Raw genomic sequence first — 16,169 nt, 5'->3', positions numbered from 1 at the left:
TTCACTTATAGTTTCAAAGTTACTGATGTTGTTGGAGGAGAGGAGTTAAATCTGTGTGGACATTGTTCTTCTGTTTGCATTAAAAACTTTAATTTATGAAACTAAAGAGGAAAGCTATTCAAGAAATCATTTTATGAACTAACAAAAAATACTGCAATGTTAAATTTTTATTATGTGAATAATAGTTATTCATCTTTTCTTTTTTCATCTTTTTCCTGGATTGCTTTTATCTCTTATTTTTGGCAATGAGATATATTTTAACCACAATACCAAAAAATGTTCCAAGTGAAACATATGTTTGGCCTGTGACCACACGGACAACGTTCTTAAAAATGTGCAAGGCAAACACAATGTGGAAGCATAAAATCAATCTCTGGAGTGGCAGGGGTATTTAAGACATCAAAAGAAAGCAAAGTTATTGTTATAAAAGAGGCTTCAGATTCATGAAAAAATGTGCATAAAATGCTGTGTGGAAAAACAGCTCATTGTTGTCTTCCCCCCTCTCCCTTTTATTATGAAAACTTAATTCTCTTAGAACTGAGGAGGATAAGTATTTGTGTGAAATATCTTTTGGGGTTTTTATCTTTTCCTGTTTTTTTCTCCCCTGGAAGTGTTCCAGGCCAGGTTGGACAGGGCTTGGAGCAACCTGGTCTAGTGGAAGGTGTCTCTGCCCATGGCAGGGGGATGGAATGGGATGATCCTTAAGGTCCCTTCCAATCAAACCCTCTCTTCTTTCCACATCTCCTTTTCCTCACTGTAAACACCTCATAAAAAGTGCTGTTCCATCCCAAAATACCTATTCCCTGCATCCTGGAATAGTCCATAGTGTCATCAGCTCATCCAAATGCACCTGTCCCACCTTAAGAAAGGTGCCGTGGAGAGTCATTCCTTGGGCTCATCTTGCTGGGTGTCACTGCTGGGCCCTGGGGCTGGGCCCTCTCCTGTGGTGGCTCTTGGAATAACCCATGTCTGGTGCTTGGTTGTCTATTGGGTTGTTCTCCCACCTGTTGTTGTTCCTTTATGCTCCTGTTTTGGGCCTTTGGCACATAATTGAACACTCATTTAACAGTCTTGAGCACTCTGCACTGTGCCCCAGCCTGTCTAACACAACCCCCTCCATTGCTACCTCTCTATCTTGTGTTTAAAGACCCAGAGCTCCATCTTCCAAAATAGTTAAATTGGGTGCTCTTACTTCACAGTAAGAAAATTTACGGAACAAAGCCGAAAACAGCTTTGATTTCTTTATTTTTGATCAATGGTTGCACCTACAACAAAGTAGGTTTACACTTTCTGCACAGTTTCCTTGCATGAACTTGCCTTTTCAGCTTTAAACTGGCAGAGGGCAGGGCTGGATTAGGAGGAAATTCTTGGTTGTGAGGGTGGTGAGGCCCTGGCACAGGTTGCCCAGAGAAGCTGTGGCTGCCCCATCCCTGGAAGTGTTCAGGGCCTGGCTGGATGAGGCTCTGAGCAACCTGATCTAGTGGAAGGTGTCCCTGCCTTATGGCAGGGGGTAGAACTGGATGATCTTTAAGATCCCTTCCAAGCCAAACCATTCTGGGATTTTTTCAGAGTGAGGACCTTGCTCTGCTCACATGAGCCAAGAATGGACTCTCAGATTTATTGTGTCAACTCTTGTGAGCAGCCACATCCTGGGGGACCTTTAGCACATTTAGTGGGATTTAGGATTGGAGACCCTTTTTGCTCTCTCTGAACACGCCCTAAGTGCAAGGTGGTGACTTGTTTCTCAGAATTTCTGCTTCCAGTTTCAACAGCACTCAATATTTAGAACCTACAGGGCTCAGAGTAAATGCATTTTCCTCAGCCCTGGTTTCCCACAGGGAATGTTTTTACACGTGTGACTCTTCAGACAAAAGATCCCAGGTGACACCTGCAATGCAGCCTGGCCTTGCCTGTGAGAATTGCTTTAGAAATCCATCAAGAAATCCATGACCTAAGTTTTGAGAGGCTTTGATAAAAGACTCTGCATATACGTGTTTGGTAATGGAACAAAACTAATCTATACCACTAATCATTACAAACTTTTTTTTAAAGTTATTTCAGTGTAATTTGGGAAATAGAATTTCAGCTTGATACTTTATAATAAAGTACAGTGATTAATATTCCAATCATATCTGAAAGACCTTCTAATTTATGCCATATTTTGATTGGGAGTCGTGATAGGTATTTTCAACAGTCTTCAGGGAAGCAAAATGCAGAATTAAGTGCAGATTATTCAAGATTGGTCTACAAGGTGATATATGTTCAAGTTCAATCTGTATAATTAAATACTGACTGTTACACTATTTTTTTATTTCAGCAGAGATGATATATCACCCCAAAATGAATACAATTTTCCTCTGGATTTGTGCATTATTGTGGATTTGTGCACTATTAAATATCAAATATTTTAGAAATGCAGGAGGACTGCAAAAGTTTGTCAGAGTTACTAAATATATGTAAGATTTATTGTATGTACTTGGTTTATTTAATCCAGATGTTTGTATTTTGCATACTCTCAGAAGTATTAAACAGGCAACATCAAAGAAAATTTATAGAGTAAAGCAGGCAGAAGAAAATGCATAATGAAATGCTGGACAAAGACATCTTTACATTTGCTGTCAGAATGAATTATGGTTCTGAGTACATATATCCTGACAGCATGAACTGCTTATCAGCTTGCAAGGCACCCAGTGCTTTCTGAGTTGAACTAAACTGGTTATTTCTTTACCCAGAATGGTTTAGAGATCTTTGTTTGCCACCCAATATACATATTCTTCAAGAATATACATATTCTTGCTTCTTTGAAGAATTATCCCTATATAAAGATCCAGAAGGATCCTGCTCTTTGTTGTAATACCCATCAGGGACCTCTCTGACTTTGCAGTTTTAAAGTATATTAAGGTAGGAGAGAATTATTAATGCTGGGTTGAGGAAGGAGACAGGAAAATGTCACTGTCTTTTTATTTCCCCTTCTCTATTCTTTCTGGTTTCAGTGATTTGTTCTTTTATTCATAGATAATATATAGCATGTTTGGTGTTTTTTGTTGGTTTTTCTTTATTTTATGGGTTAAAAGTAAGTTTAATTTATGTAAAGGAAAAGAAGACTTTTTTTTTCTCCTTTCACTGTGTTGGAGATTAATCTTAGTAACTGTGGATTTACAGGGAGCTCTTTTATGCACCATCACATACTTCTCACTGGTAATTTAGGGCCCAGCTCTTCATCTCTTTCTGCCAGGCCAAATTTTCTTCTTAGAGAATCAAATTACCATTAAAGACATTTGCTTTTAATATTACAAGTGAAGGATGCAGGTTCTCATCCATCAGGAGGCATTACAGTCTGATGGATTAGTGACTGCTTTTTGGGACTTGGTGCTGTGTATCCAGGGAAAAAGGAGGGAGGCATCTTTGGGAACAGCCAAACGTTGTAACACACACCAAGTAACTTCTGTAACTTTTTAGAAATAGCATATTATCATTAAAATCAGGATGTCTGTGAGGATTTTGTGAATTATTACCCAGAAATGCCTTTTAACTTTCAGCAGCTGGAGTTAATGAAAGTGTAAACACACATGTAACATATGTGTAAAATATTAATGTCTGGTCTTCAAGTTTATTAGAGTTTTGACAGACCAAATGCTCATTAACTTTTGGGAATGTGTCTTTTCAGACAGGAAGCTTTAACAAACAAGTTTAATTCATTTAAAAAAAAGCAACCAGAGCACCAAAACCCAAACAAAACAAAAAAGCCCTAACCCAACTAGTAATTGTAGAAAGTCTCCTGAAGTTTTGTGTTTAGAGGAGGAACGTTTCTGGTGTGTACATTAAAGAAACTTGACTTATGTCACAAGTACATTTTTCAAGTGTTAGCATTACCACTGGCTCTCTGCCCTGTGCAGCACAGGCAGGAAATAGGAGCCAAATCATGTTTTACTTAGCAGTTCCTATAACTTTATACCTCCACAGATTTATGATTTGCTAAGCTTAGAGTTGTATCAATTAACTAGGACACACTGAGGAGGGAGAACGTGGTTTGTGTGCTGTGACACATCTGCAAGTGTTTCTTAAAGAAAAAAACCTGACAGCTACCTCAATGACATTGCCTTGCAGAAATGCACCATAACTTAATTTACTACTTATTTATTAGGATCAGGAAGAGGAGAGGGATGAAATTCCAGAGTTCTCTGAGCCTCTTCTGGAGCTTAATGGCCAGTTTAAAGTTGCCTCACCAAAATACAGCGGTCCTTTGTTTCCTCCGGTGGCTTCTGCTCCTCAGCAGCCTGCTGATGTTTTGGATGAACTGATTCAAAGGAGAGAAACCATTGAAAACAGGCTGATAAATTGGTGAGTTGCAATGTAACAAAGTGGCAAAAGAATATATATGGAAGGAGGAATGATTCCCTAATTATCCTTCCCTTTCTTCTCGCCTCTGTTCCCTTCTTCCTTTTCCTTTGAGCTGCCCTGCATTTCACGTCAAGGATGCTCCTTTGTGTGCTTTTAGGTGTCTTGGTGTTTGCTGATAGTTAAAAAGATTTTATTCTGCCAGGGTGGAGCAGGAAATAATGGCAAAAATTATCAGTGGGATGTGCCCAGCTCAGAAGGAAACAGTGTCCAGTGTCAGCACCTCGGAGAGTGGAGACGAGGAGGTTGTAACCCCTGACATTGGTGAGTGGGAGTTACTGTTCTGAGCAGATGGGATATCTCAATTTTTGGCTAATTTTCACAAGCTGTGTAGGTAGCTGTTGCCTGAGCCTAAGGGTGGATAATGCTGAACCAGTGAAACTGTAAAAAGCAGCAGTGCACACTTTAATTTATGTTGTGTTATAAGGTCGCTGAAATAAATTATCTGGAAAAAAAAAGGAAAAGAAGGCATAAATCACCCCACTGCACAAATCACCTTCTGTTGTTGGCCATCTAAATCAGACTTGGCATTTTGCTAAGCCTGTAATGTTTGTTTGCCTTTCTTTTGTTAATAGATATGTCAGAAATCACCCCCCACTTTGAAAATGTGTGAGAGTGGAGGGAAATACATTTCTCCTGTGATGTCACTGCTCTTTGCTGTTGCCTTCTTTTAGGATCAGGAACTGTTTCTCTACTCTTGTTTATCTTTAAAGTAAAAAAAAAAAATCACTTTTTTCAAAGGAATGTTTAAAAGCTCATGGAGAATAAAATGAGTGGCTGCAGTACAGAACATGCATTTTAGGAGGTGGGACCTGGACGTGAGTTTTGTGTTCCTTCATTTTCAGTTGAAGTTGCAGGTGGAGGCGGATTTCAGCTCTTCGTCAATGCTGGTGTCCCTGTGGACTCAGAAATGATAAATCATTTTGTAAATGAGGCTCTCAGTGAAACAATTGCAACCATGCTGGGTGACAATCAGGCTCAGAGAGCAGTTCCTGCTCCAAATGTTCTTCCAAGCACAGTGACTAAGGTGGTAAGTGTCCATTTTACCTAAGCCTTCCTACAGAAGTTCTAAGGGATAATTCCTTCATGGCATGATGACAGGAAAGGATGGATGAACTGAATGTGCATTGTTTGCCTATTTTTAATAATTCCTTATTATACCCCAGCAAGCAACAAGATTAAACCCATTTGCCCCTCTACTGTGCTCTGTTGACACCCACCTGGCAGTGCTGTGTCCAGGCCTGGAGTCCTCAGCACAGGAAGGATATGGACATGGAGCCAGTCCAGAGGTCCTCAAAGAGCTGGAGCCCCTCTGCTCTGGAGACAGGCTGAGAGAGCTGGGGGTGTTCAGCCTGGAGAAGAGAAGGCTCCAGGGAGACCTGAGAGCCCCTTCCAGTGCCTAAAGGGGCTCCAAGAGAGCCCGAGAGGGACTTTGGACAAGGGCCTGGAGTGACAGGACAAGGGGGAATGGCTTCCCACTGCCAGAGGACAGGGTTAGATTGGATATTGGGAAGGAATTCTTGGCTGTGAGGGTGGTGAGGCCCTGGCACAGGTTTTCCAGAGAAGCTGTGGCTGCCCCATCCCTGGAAGTGTTCCAGGCCAGGTTGGACAGGGCTTGGAGCAACCTGGGATAGTGGAAGGTGTCCATGCCCATGGCAGGGGGTAGAACAGGATTGTCTTTAAGATCCCTTCCAAGCCAAACCATTCTGGGTTTCTATTTCACTTTTGAAAAAAGAAATTGAAGAGAAAGCAAAATCAATTCCCTTGTGCTGCTGCAACATTCTGGATTTATTTATTTATTTATTTACTTTAAGGGTGAACACAAAACTAATTTCTAAGGAAAGGACTTGGTACTTAATTTCACATTGTCAAAAGACAGATCATGTTATTTTCAACAAAAATAAATGTGCTGCTCACTTGCATCAAACGAAATATAAAGAAACTAATTTCTTCATCTAAGAAGAAAAGGAAGCTGAGAGTGATATTTTTGTCTTATGGGCTTGCAGCCATTCTTTCATATCTGTTAAAATGGCTATTAATTCTTTCTGAGTTTTGAGCTCAGTAGTTTTCAGTAAATGCTTAATTGATTAGTAGAGCTTCCTGTAATAGAGGATAATTTCCTGTGTTCCCTTTGATAATCAGATGACAGCTGGCTCTTATTTTGATACCAACGTGGCTGTGCTGCAGTCTGGTGTTGTGTAATGTCTTTGGGATGCATGTGGAAATGGCTGTGCTTAGAAATCCAACTGTTGGAGGCTTTGTTGAAGTGGGATCAGTCATTTTGCTTTGCTCAGTGCATTTAGGCTGAAATACCACCTGGTGCCTGCTGGAAGGGACAAACAGGTTATTCTGTAGTCAGAAGTGATCAGTTCACTGCTGTGGGCTGAAATACAGCCCTCCTGCATCTCTTCCCCACTCCATTACAGAGTCAGGAGGGCCTGATGTCCAAGATGTTCCTTGTAACCTGTTATTCTGGTCCTTGGAAACCTTTTCTATTGTCTATTCTACATTTACTAATGGCCCTTTTGTTGCTGTACCAGCTTCAACTGAAATACCCTTAGGATTGTGAATTATTCATGATCCTGAAATGGTTGTTTTTTCCTTATTCCATATGTGTTGCCCACTCCAAGAGATTAGTTTTGTCCTTTTTGGCCTTTGTTTAATTAGCCTAAATAAATCAATCATCCATGTGGGGACCATTTTTTGACTCTTCCTTATAGGCAGCTTTGATGTTTTCTAATTTAGGTTGGTCTGGAGCACAGGTAACACTGATATGCTAATAGACATTTTTAATAATAATGTGGTGTGTAAGATGGGGTTTCCTCAGTGCCTTGTGCTGTAGTGGTGATACTCTCCTGCCTTTATTGGAATCTCAGGTGGCCAATTATGTTTTTTAAAGCCTTTCCATATTTGTAGCTGGTAGCTATCCTTTAGCTTGTGCTATCATGAGGGGTTTTTTTAATGCTTCTTTTTCCATTTTTGCTCAGCTTATAGCAGAAGTTTTTGAATATGTAGTTGATGCATCTTGATCTGTCCCTTCCCACTGTGAAGTTTCCTGTCTAGAACTGCAACTGTTCTTTAATTCTTTGGTGTCACAATGTGAGCTGCCAAATATGTTGGCATGTTGCACTTTCCATGAGAGATTCTAATAAAAATCTGAGGACTTATTCTTCAGAAACTATACTGGAAGTCTTCCTATAACCTCATTGTCTTGGTTTCTTTATGAAATGTCAGAGAACAAAGCTGGAAAAACTCTGGAAAGGTCCATCATATTCCTCCATAGCAGCTTAAATGACAACCATCATACTTGTCAGATTTGTGTCCATTGCTGTCATCTTTAAAAGGAACATCACAATTACATTTGTGCTTATTTTGGTGCTTTCCTGTCTTGTCTGTTCCTTTGTTTGTAATCTTCCTTTTAGCTGATTTTTCTTACCATAAAATTACTGTATCACTCAATTTTATCCGCGTCAGGAAATATTTTCTTGCTTAGCATTGTATCAAATGCTTTATTAAACTTCATAGGATAATATGATTCATATTTAGACTGGACATTAGGGAGCATTTCTTTACCAAGAGGGTGGTCAAACCTTCCTAGAGAGGTGGTTGATACCACAGACCTGTCAGTGTTTCTGAGGCTTTTGGGCAATGCCCTTAACAACACACTTTAAATTTTGGTCAGCCCTGGAGTGCTCTGGCAGTTGGACCAGATGATCACTGTAGGTCCCTCCCAACTGAAATAGTCTGTTCTATTCCACACATAATGATTTCCCAGTGTAATCATTCTAATGATTTTAATTTAATTTATAAAGGCTTTAATTTATTTTCTCCAGTCACGCCATTTAACCCAGCGCACCTTTCTGTTTAGATGGAGGAGTTAGATCCATGAAGATGTATCTAAGCAACAACTGTTCCTGTTCTGTGAAAACCTGCCTTTCTCTCTCTTCCTCAGCTCTCTCTGGGGATACTTGGAAGGCAGGAATTCTGCCTGGAGATAACAACTGTGGTTATGATTTTTTCTTCCCCTCAGGAGTCTCCTGTGCCTACACTACTGCCAACCCCCCAGGCCACACCACCACCAACACCACCTTCAGAAAAGGAACTGCCCCCAGTCAAAACTCCAGAGTCATCCCCATCTCCCACAGAAATGAGTGGGGATGTTCATGAGAGTGAAAAACGTAAAGAAACAGGTATTGAAAATAATAATTGAAGTTTAGAAGCAGCAAATATGCTTTAATCTACTGCCTTTAATTTTCCTCTTCAAAGTCGTGTTATCTCTCAGGATAAATATTCTTGAGGCTATAATACAAGTGGGAACTCATGTAGTACAGAAAATATGGGCTAATTTATATAAAAAGCAAACATTTTTTTATTTGGTAACAGTTCTATTTTCAAACTTAATGCAGATTTCTTTGGTCTGTGTCATTTCCACCCCTCCCAACCCCTCCACAATTTTTCACATCAGAAAAATAGCTGTCTTTTGCTCTTTCCTGCATTTCTAATGTTAATTAAGTCAAATGCACACTTTTCAAGTAAATGGAGAATGTTTTTAAAATGCAGAGCAGTCTCCCTTATTAAAGGAAGTAAGAAATTGAGGTTTTACTCTAAATTCTTCAGGTGCCAGCACTGTAATTAAAAGAAGCTATTCTTAATCTAGTCTTGTCTCCCTAGCTATCAAAAGGTATCACAAAAAACTACAAGTGCTTGGTAGAACTGCCTAGATCTGAGATTTGCTTCCTGCTTTCCTTTCTGATCTGGAATTTGGCTTCACACCTGCAGGAGTTGGGATTCCAGCAGCCACGGGCCGTGTTGGCACACCCGTGGTTACCCCTGTCAATACACCCACGGCAACCACACCCAGCCCTCCTGCCTCGGAGGGGGGCTCCCACGCTGCCAAAATGGAAAGTCCAAAGCCTCCAAACCCGTGGGATGGTGCTGAACTTCCTCTGGAAGAGGAGAACCCCAGTCCTTTGGCTGAGGAGCCCTTCCGTCCCAAGGCCGTGTGAGTTGAACAGGCTGCACAGTTTTCTGAAAAACATGAATATGTATATTCTTTCTACATGTATCCTCAAAAAGCCAGTAGAAAGAAATGCTTTATCTGTGTGTCAGGAGGCAATGAGATAAGCCAGAATTCTATTTTCTTTTTTAATTGCTTGTATTGTATTTTGGACAAAAAATGTGGAATCATAACCTTTCTCGGGGTTTATCAGTCCTTATTCATTGTCCTGCTGAATGCTGTCCATAGTAAACTTGTATTGCTACACCTGCCAGTAATACATGTAGTGAAAACGAAATATTGTGTTATTAGCATTTATTTTTTCTCTTGCCTCATTGGGAATACACCTGGTAATTTTTAGTTAGAACCAGAAATTTGTTAATAATATTCTTTAGCCGTGTTGGTTCTCAGGCTATTCTGTGAAATGCTGTGTTCCTTCATTTGAAAAAAATACTTGGGAATTAATTTCTTGTCAGTGTTGAATTAGGACTTCAGTCTGTGTTGTTCAGAGTGGTTTGGTGTATTCATGGAGTGCATGTTCTCACCTTGCAGTGAGATGTCAGTGGCTAATGATGAGGAACCAGAGGCCTTGATTTTACCATCCCCACAGCCCTCAGCGAGGCCCCTGGAAGCACTTCCAAGCAACCCCCAGGTTCCATCCCCTGTGCCTACGGTTAGTTCTGGAGTGTCCACACAGGAAAGCAGCATCACCCCCACAGAAACTGAAACTACAGACAGACCCATCTCAGAAGGGGAGGTGCTCTTCAGCTATGGACAAATGCTGGCTGCAGGAGGTAACCAACTGGATACATCTGTGGAAATTAGAATTTGAATTAATTTTTATTCTTTATAAACTCTTCCAGTCTCCTGAAGTTATATTTCATACATTTTCCGATAAAGCTGCAGGCATTAACCTGGCCCTTAACTTTCAGTTCATGAAGATTGAAGAGTTCGTTGTTCTTTTTCTCGTCTCTGAACAAAATGCTGCTGTTTATCAATGAAAAAAAAAGATTCAATCTGCTCTTTTGTCATGAGATCAACTTGGAAAATAATTGGGACTTGTCATGCTTAAGTACCATGTGGTACTAAGTTCTTACTGTAAGCAAAGTGTAAGAAATATGAAAACATGTCTTTATAACACATCCAGCAGTAGGAATTTCCAAATTTACTGAAGCACAGTGTTGTAATTATTAAAGAATGTGGTCTTGTTTTTTCCATGTAAAAACATTCATGTTTTTTAGTAGCTGTAACACAAAATATTTTTCATTCTTAGCAGAAGGAGGACTGTCTCTTCCAAACCTCACTGAGAGCTTATCCAGCACTTTACGAGATGCCAATGAGATGGTAAGGAAATGTTTCCTAAGGAAACGGAGTTAATGTGGATTCCACCTTGGGCATCTTTATTCACTGGATGTGCTTTAAACATTTTCACTTACCAACTCCTTAAATTTGCACTTCCAAGCTCTACACTCGAAAAGAGTGTTAGAATTTCAGAACATCAAAGGCAAAAAGATGACATTATACAAACTAATTTATATTTTAAAAAGTTGGATTTATGTATTTCTTTAGGTGAGAGATAGCTAACATACATTTTTGTTTCTTTTGTTGCTTTTAGTTTTAAGACATCTTAAACAGAATAGAACATTGTTATGCTCTGAGCTGTTCCAGCTTTGAGCCATCTTTTAATTGCTTGTGTGATTAAATTATTCAAGTGGGTTTGCTGAGGCTGGAGTTAAAGCTGCTTAAAACATCAGTATAGTTCCTTATCTGATATCTGCTTTAGTCCCTTGTCCTGGAAGCCTCCCAAGTCAAGATGTTCTCCATTCCTTTTCTATTTTAACACTTTCCCTCAAATGCTTTGATTTCCCTCTCAGACTTTGTGTACTGCTTGGTAGGACAGAGCTGTGATATAAATGATAGTTAACAATTAAGTTCAACAAGGAGAAATGCCATGTCCTGCTCCCAAGGAGGAGCAGCTCCTGGCACCAGGACATTTAATGGAGTGAGTCCAGTAAAGCTCTGCAAAAATGATTCAGGGATTGGTGCATCTGCCATACTGAGAGAGCTCAGATGGCTCAGCCTGGAAGAGAGAAAGCTCTGAGGGGATCTTACCAGTGTGGATAAATACCTGGTGGAGTGAGGGAAGGAAGACAGAGCCAGACTCTTCTACCTGGTGCCTGGTGAAAGACAGGAGGCAGTGGACACAGGTTGAAATTCAGAAAATTCCTTTTAAATATGAAAAATGTTTTTACTTTGGGGGTAACCAAGCTGAAAGAACTGCCTTGAGCAGCTGGGATGGACCAGACAATCTCCAGAGGTCCCTTCCAAGCTCCATAAGGCAAATTTAAACGTCCCAGAGTAGGAGTCCACCTCTCTTCTCCCTGCCTCTCCTTCCTGAACATTTCTACGCATACGTGGCCATACTCTGCCTGTGCACGTTTTCCCATTTAATATCCATGTTTTCATTCATGCCATAGAATCAGAGAATATCCTGAGTTGAAAGGGACCCACAAGGATCAAGTCCAACTCCCTCAGCACAGGACACCCCAAAAAAACCAACTGTAGTTGTGAGACTGTGCCCAGAACTTGCAAGTCTTTAAAGCCTCCTCTGTCTGCCACACTTCCTCTCTTAAACTCTGGGCTTAAGTCTCTTGATATCAGGTGAACTTACAGTTCTCTTCATCAGAATAACATTTGTTTGCTAAGATGTTCTTCCCTCTCTTTGTCCCCTGGATCCTTCCAAGAGTCCTCCATCCTCTGTTTGGTGGAGGAACTAAATTGCTTGGTGAGAGCAGCTCTGCAGCCAGACCATTGCTAGCAACTGGTGTGTGTGAGGATTTAACTGTTTCCCTGATCTTTGGAGGCCTAAAGGACCTTGTTCTTCCCTAACTATTGCAATCTTTTGCATCAAATAAAGACTGTGCATGTCTGTGGTTAAAGGAGAAAGCAGTGTGTCATCTGTTTGCTTATTTTTAAATGCCCGAATTTTCATGACACAATTTTTCAGTTACAACTGATCTTCCTGTAAAAAAAAAAAAGCAAGATTAGTCGTGAACTAAAGTAAGAATGATCCAAGTTCCTACAAAACCCAGTTTTGGATCATGTATTATGTGGGTTTTGTTTCTTTGTTTTAGGATTATGATCCTCCGAGTGAAGGGCAAGTTGTGAGGAGACTGGATAAAGGATTTCAGAGGGATCCTGTCCTGACTCTTTTAGCCAAATTAAATCAAGCACCTGTTTCTCCACAAGAGGGAATAGATCATTTGGAGGTAACTTACTGTCCTTTGCTTTCCAGTACAGTAGTTTTGAAGTGGTGCTTTCCTACTCACAAGTAGGTAAAATATTGCAAGATTATCCTTCCTGTTGGCTGTAGAACAGGTTCATACACTTCATTCCCTGCTGGAAGTGATCCAACTTCTGTTGGCCTTCTTCTTGTGTAAAATCTTTTAAAAACACTGAAATATTATTGTAAACAAACTGTACATAACACCACATGTACCAAGTTTTCAAGGTATGTATGTGACTATTCCCATTTTTGTATCAAATTTGTCCTGTCACACTGAGTGCCAGGGAATTTCCTGTCACTAAAGCAGTATAGGTGGAATCTTTGACAGTACAAGGACACTGCACTTAACAGCCATAGGAGTGTTTTAGGGAGGTGTGAAGAAGAACTCACCGAATGTTTAAATGCACTTTGCACGTGGTGTTGATGCTGGTCTTGTAACAGAACCTCAAAATATCCCTGTTCAGTTGGCATAATAAAAAAAAGACTAACAGAAAAATAGAACTATCTGCATCACAATTTTTTTTTGTTATACATCTAATTCCTTTCTGTGTGGAAAACAGTAATTTGGACTGGGTGTTTATTCTGACTGACGTAGCTGGAGGAATGTTGGAAGGAAGTGAACTTTGAATGCTGCAGTATGGTCCATGAACACCTTTATTTACAGCAGCTCTTGCTTTTTGTGCTTTTCCTGATGCACATGCAGTTTCTTCCTTCTGTCTTGGTCAGTTTAGTCTAAATAATTACTGACTTGACTCACTTCCTTAACTGCTCCTTTGTCTTTCTTTATTTTGCTAATGAGCTCTGGTGGATGGACTCAGTGAAAAGCTTTCTACAGTGTCAGCTCCGAGTCTGGCTGTAATTGCAGTGACATTTTCTCATCAGCACTGCCAATTACAAATGCATCTCTAATTTGCTTTTCCCCTTTCCCATAGTCATGGACCACTCAGTCTGTCCATGGAAGGCACTAATAAACTCCCCCCAGATTCTGGCAAGGTGTGTGCAGGGGTCCCTTCTCTTTTATGAGAGAAACAATATTCCCCTGTGTGTTACTAATATTGCCTTGGAATGATACTGTGCACACCTGTGTATATTCAACCTGTTTTCCTGCATGGAAGCAGGTTGTTTTTTCCATGCACCTTCGAAAGTCAGGATCCAGAGAACCATCCCTGTCTTAAGTGCCCTCCAAACCTACTTAAAAATTGAACCTTTTATCTGACATGCAGTACAGCAGAGAGTCAATAGCTTTTAGATGCTGCCAATGTTTCAAGGTCAGGCAGTCAGCAATGGCCAAATCTATAACATTAAAGGCTTCATGTGCTAAAAATATAACTTAGGTTTTGATCGTGTTGGGATATCACTAACAGAATAAATGGTGTTTGGCTGCAAGTGACCTTCTTCTGTCCAGTACTGATAAATGCAGATCTTAATTTCAAACTCAGATGGTATCTCCTGGGTTTGTTTTCTTTATTCAAATAGACTTAAGTTTATATGTGTTTTAAGGGTTGTTGTAATTAGGAAACAATGCCTGGGTTTGGAAGATACACATTGGGGTTTTTTTATACCTGCTGTTCCGATGTTGGTGTCCTCTGTAGGACTCTGATGGCAGCGTTGGGGAGCTCAGTGAAGGTCAAAGACCAAGGTTGACCAGAGCAGAAGAGAGAATCCTGCTGGGACATTCCCTTTATCTGGACCATCCAGCTGCTCAGAGCTCTGGGAACAGACCATGCCGGGGATTCCATCCTGCGTCCCCAGGGCAGCTCACCCAAATTGGAGGTACATTACACTGTTAATTCTTCTTTTTGTGGATTCTGAGGGTTTTCTATAACAGAATCTGAAATAATTTCAGACAGTGTGTTCAAAATCCAAAATTTACAGGCAATTCCTACAATGAAATTATTAGCATCCCTTTTCTGAGAACCGGATTTAATTCAAGCCCTGTGTTTGCTCTTCTCTGCAATCTTTAACAAATTGAACAAAAATCATGGCAAATACCCACTTGCCTATGAAAAAGTTAACTTGTGAAGTATGTATTTTATTCTTTTAAGTCAAATTCAGTCCTGAAAAACCCATTTTGAGCACTAATGCAGGTGGTTTCCACTGGACAGGTATTAACACCAGCAGTTCAAGCTGCTTCTCTCTCTCCCCTTAACACAGCACTGCTCCTCTTGGCTTTTATCACTCCATCCTGGTGATGCTGCAGTGTCTCATAAATAGCAATATATTTCAGCTTCATCTATTCCTATAATGATAGGGAAATTAATATTTGGTATTTTCCCACATGGATAGCTGAGGAACACACATAATGGCTTGTACAAGGCAGTGCAGGGATAAGTTGCTGTGGTGAACCAGAGACTTTTAGTTCTTTTCAGTCGAAACCAGTGCTGAAGCCAGTGGTTCATCCTTCCTCTAGCTGATTTTTTTTTATCCCAGTGTCTCCATTGTTATCTGAAAATGTACATCCATGCTTGTTTAATTTAACAGCTGCAAGCATGCAGAAACTCTTTGTTGACTGTGGTTTTAAATATGTTTAAACTAGACTGAAATAATTATTAAGCTGTTGCAACACAAACTTGGTTGCACTGATTCATCAGAAATTGTGTAAATTAAAGTGATCAAACAGCTGGTTTTCTGTCTTTTTAATTTTCACATTTACAGATCTGACAAAGGAAGCAGATCTCACATTATTAACCCTTGACCACCAGGAAGGGGATTGGTATTGAATGTGTTCGACACGTGGCAAAAATAATCTTGGAGAAATAAGAATATTTGCTTGGTTTTGAAGTGATTAAACATTTGAACTGGTTGCACAGAGAGTAATCTTTTAAAGTAGCTGTGACCAAATGTTTTGGACCAACTACATGTTGAAATACATGTTGAAATACATTGAAAATACATTCTGGTACATTATACGTTGTTAAACATTTACTTTAAAGTGGTTTGTTGCTTGGAGATTGGTTACATCGGGCTCCCCGGGGTAAGACATTTCTCCAAGTCACTTGTTTAGCTCTGTTGCTGGAGGACAGTCAGCACTGAGGACACTGTGATAAAGGAATAAATCAGTGATTTAGATCATTTGCAGATAGTGATGGGACAAAGGGGAACAGTTTTAAGCCAAAAGATGAGAGATTTAGATTAGATGTGAGGAAGAAATTCTTTACTCAGAGGGTGATGAGGCCCTGGCACAGGTTGCCCAGAGAAGGTGTGGCTGCCCCATCCCTGGAAGTGTTCAAGGCCAGGTTGGACAGGGCTTGGAGCAACCTGGGATAGTGGAAGGTGTCCCTGCCCATGGCAGGGGGTAGAACTGGATGATCTTTAATGTCCCTTCCAACCCAAACCCTTCTGTGATTCCGTGGTTCTTGAAGTCTCTAACAGTGCTCAGGACCATGGAGTTAGAAGATGCCTGTTAGTGGGAGAACTTGTCTCTAGGGATATCTTCTCCTTACCCAGACTGTCCATAGCTGTATCTAGCATGGCATGTTTCTATCTCCT

General features: G+C 40.3%; 1 protein-coding gene across 3 annotated transcripts in view; it reads left to right on the top strand.

Moving 5' to 3' along the window:
• Nucleotides 1-16,169, top strand: part of KIAA0586 (KIAA0586 ortholog) — a 72,969-nt gene that overhangs the window by 25,242 nt on the left and 31,558 nt on the right. For 2 of the 3 annotated variants that reach the window (XM_027702675.1, XM_027702676.1), the window contains exons 20-28: nt 4,145-4,341; nt 4,544-4,662; nt 5,244-5,428; nt 8,429-8,588; nt 9,178-9,400; nt 9,947-10,188; nt 10,671-10,738; nt 12,529-12,663; nt 14,273-14,453. In XM_027702675.1, coding sequence (XP_027558476.1) covers nt 4,145-4,341; nt 4,544-4,662; nt 5,244-5,428; nt 8,429-8,588; nt 9,178-9,400; nt 9,947-10,188; nt 10,671-10,738; nt 12,529-12,663; nt 14,273-14,453 — 1,510 coding nt within the window. Of the gene's footprint in view, nt 1-4,144; nt 4,342-4,543; nt 4,663-5,243; nt 5,429-8,428; nt 8,589-9,177; nt 9,401-9,946; nt 10,189-10,667; nt 10,739-12,528; nt 12,664-14,272; nt 14,454-16,169 lie in introns of all 3 variants that reach the window. The other variant, XM_027702674.1, reaches the window with a different exon arrangement.

This window comes from Neopelma chrysocephalum, unplaced genomic scaffold, assembly GCF_003984885.1.
Source record: "Neopelma chrysocephalum unplaced genomic scaffold, ASM398488v2 Primary Assembly neopelma1_191, whole genome shotgun sequence".
Classification (NCBI taxonomy): Eukaryota; Metazoa; Chordata; class Aves; order Passeriformes; family Pipridae; genus Neopelma; species Neopelma chrysocephalum.
This window is presented reverse-complemented; position numbering and strand designations above follow the sequence as displayed.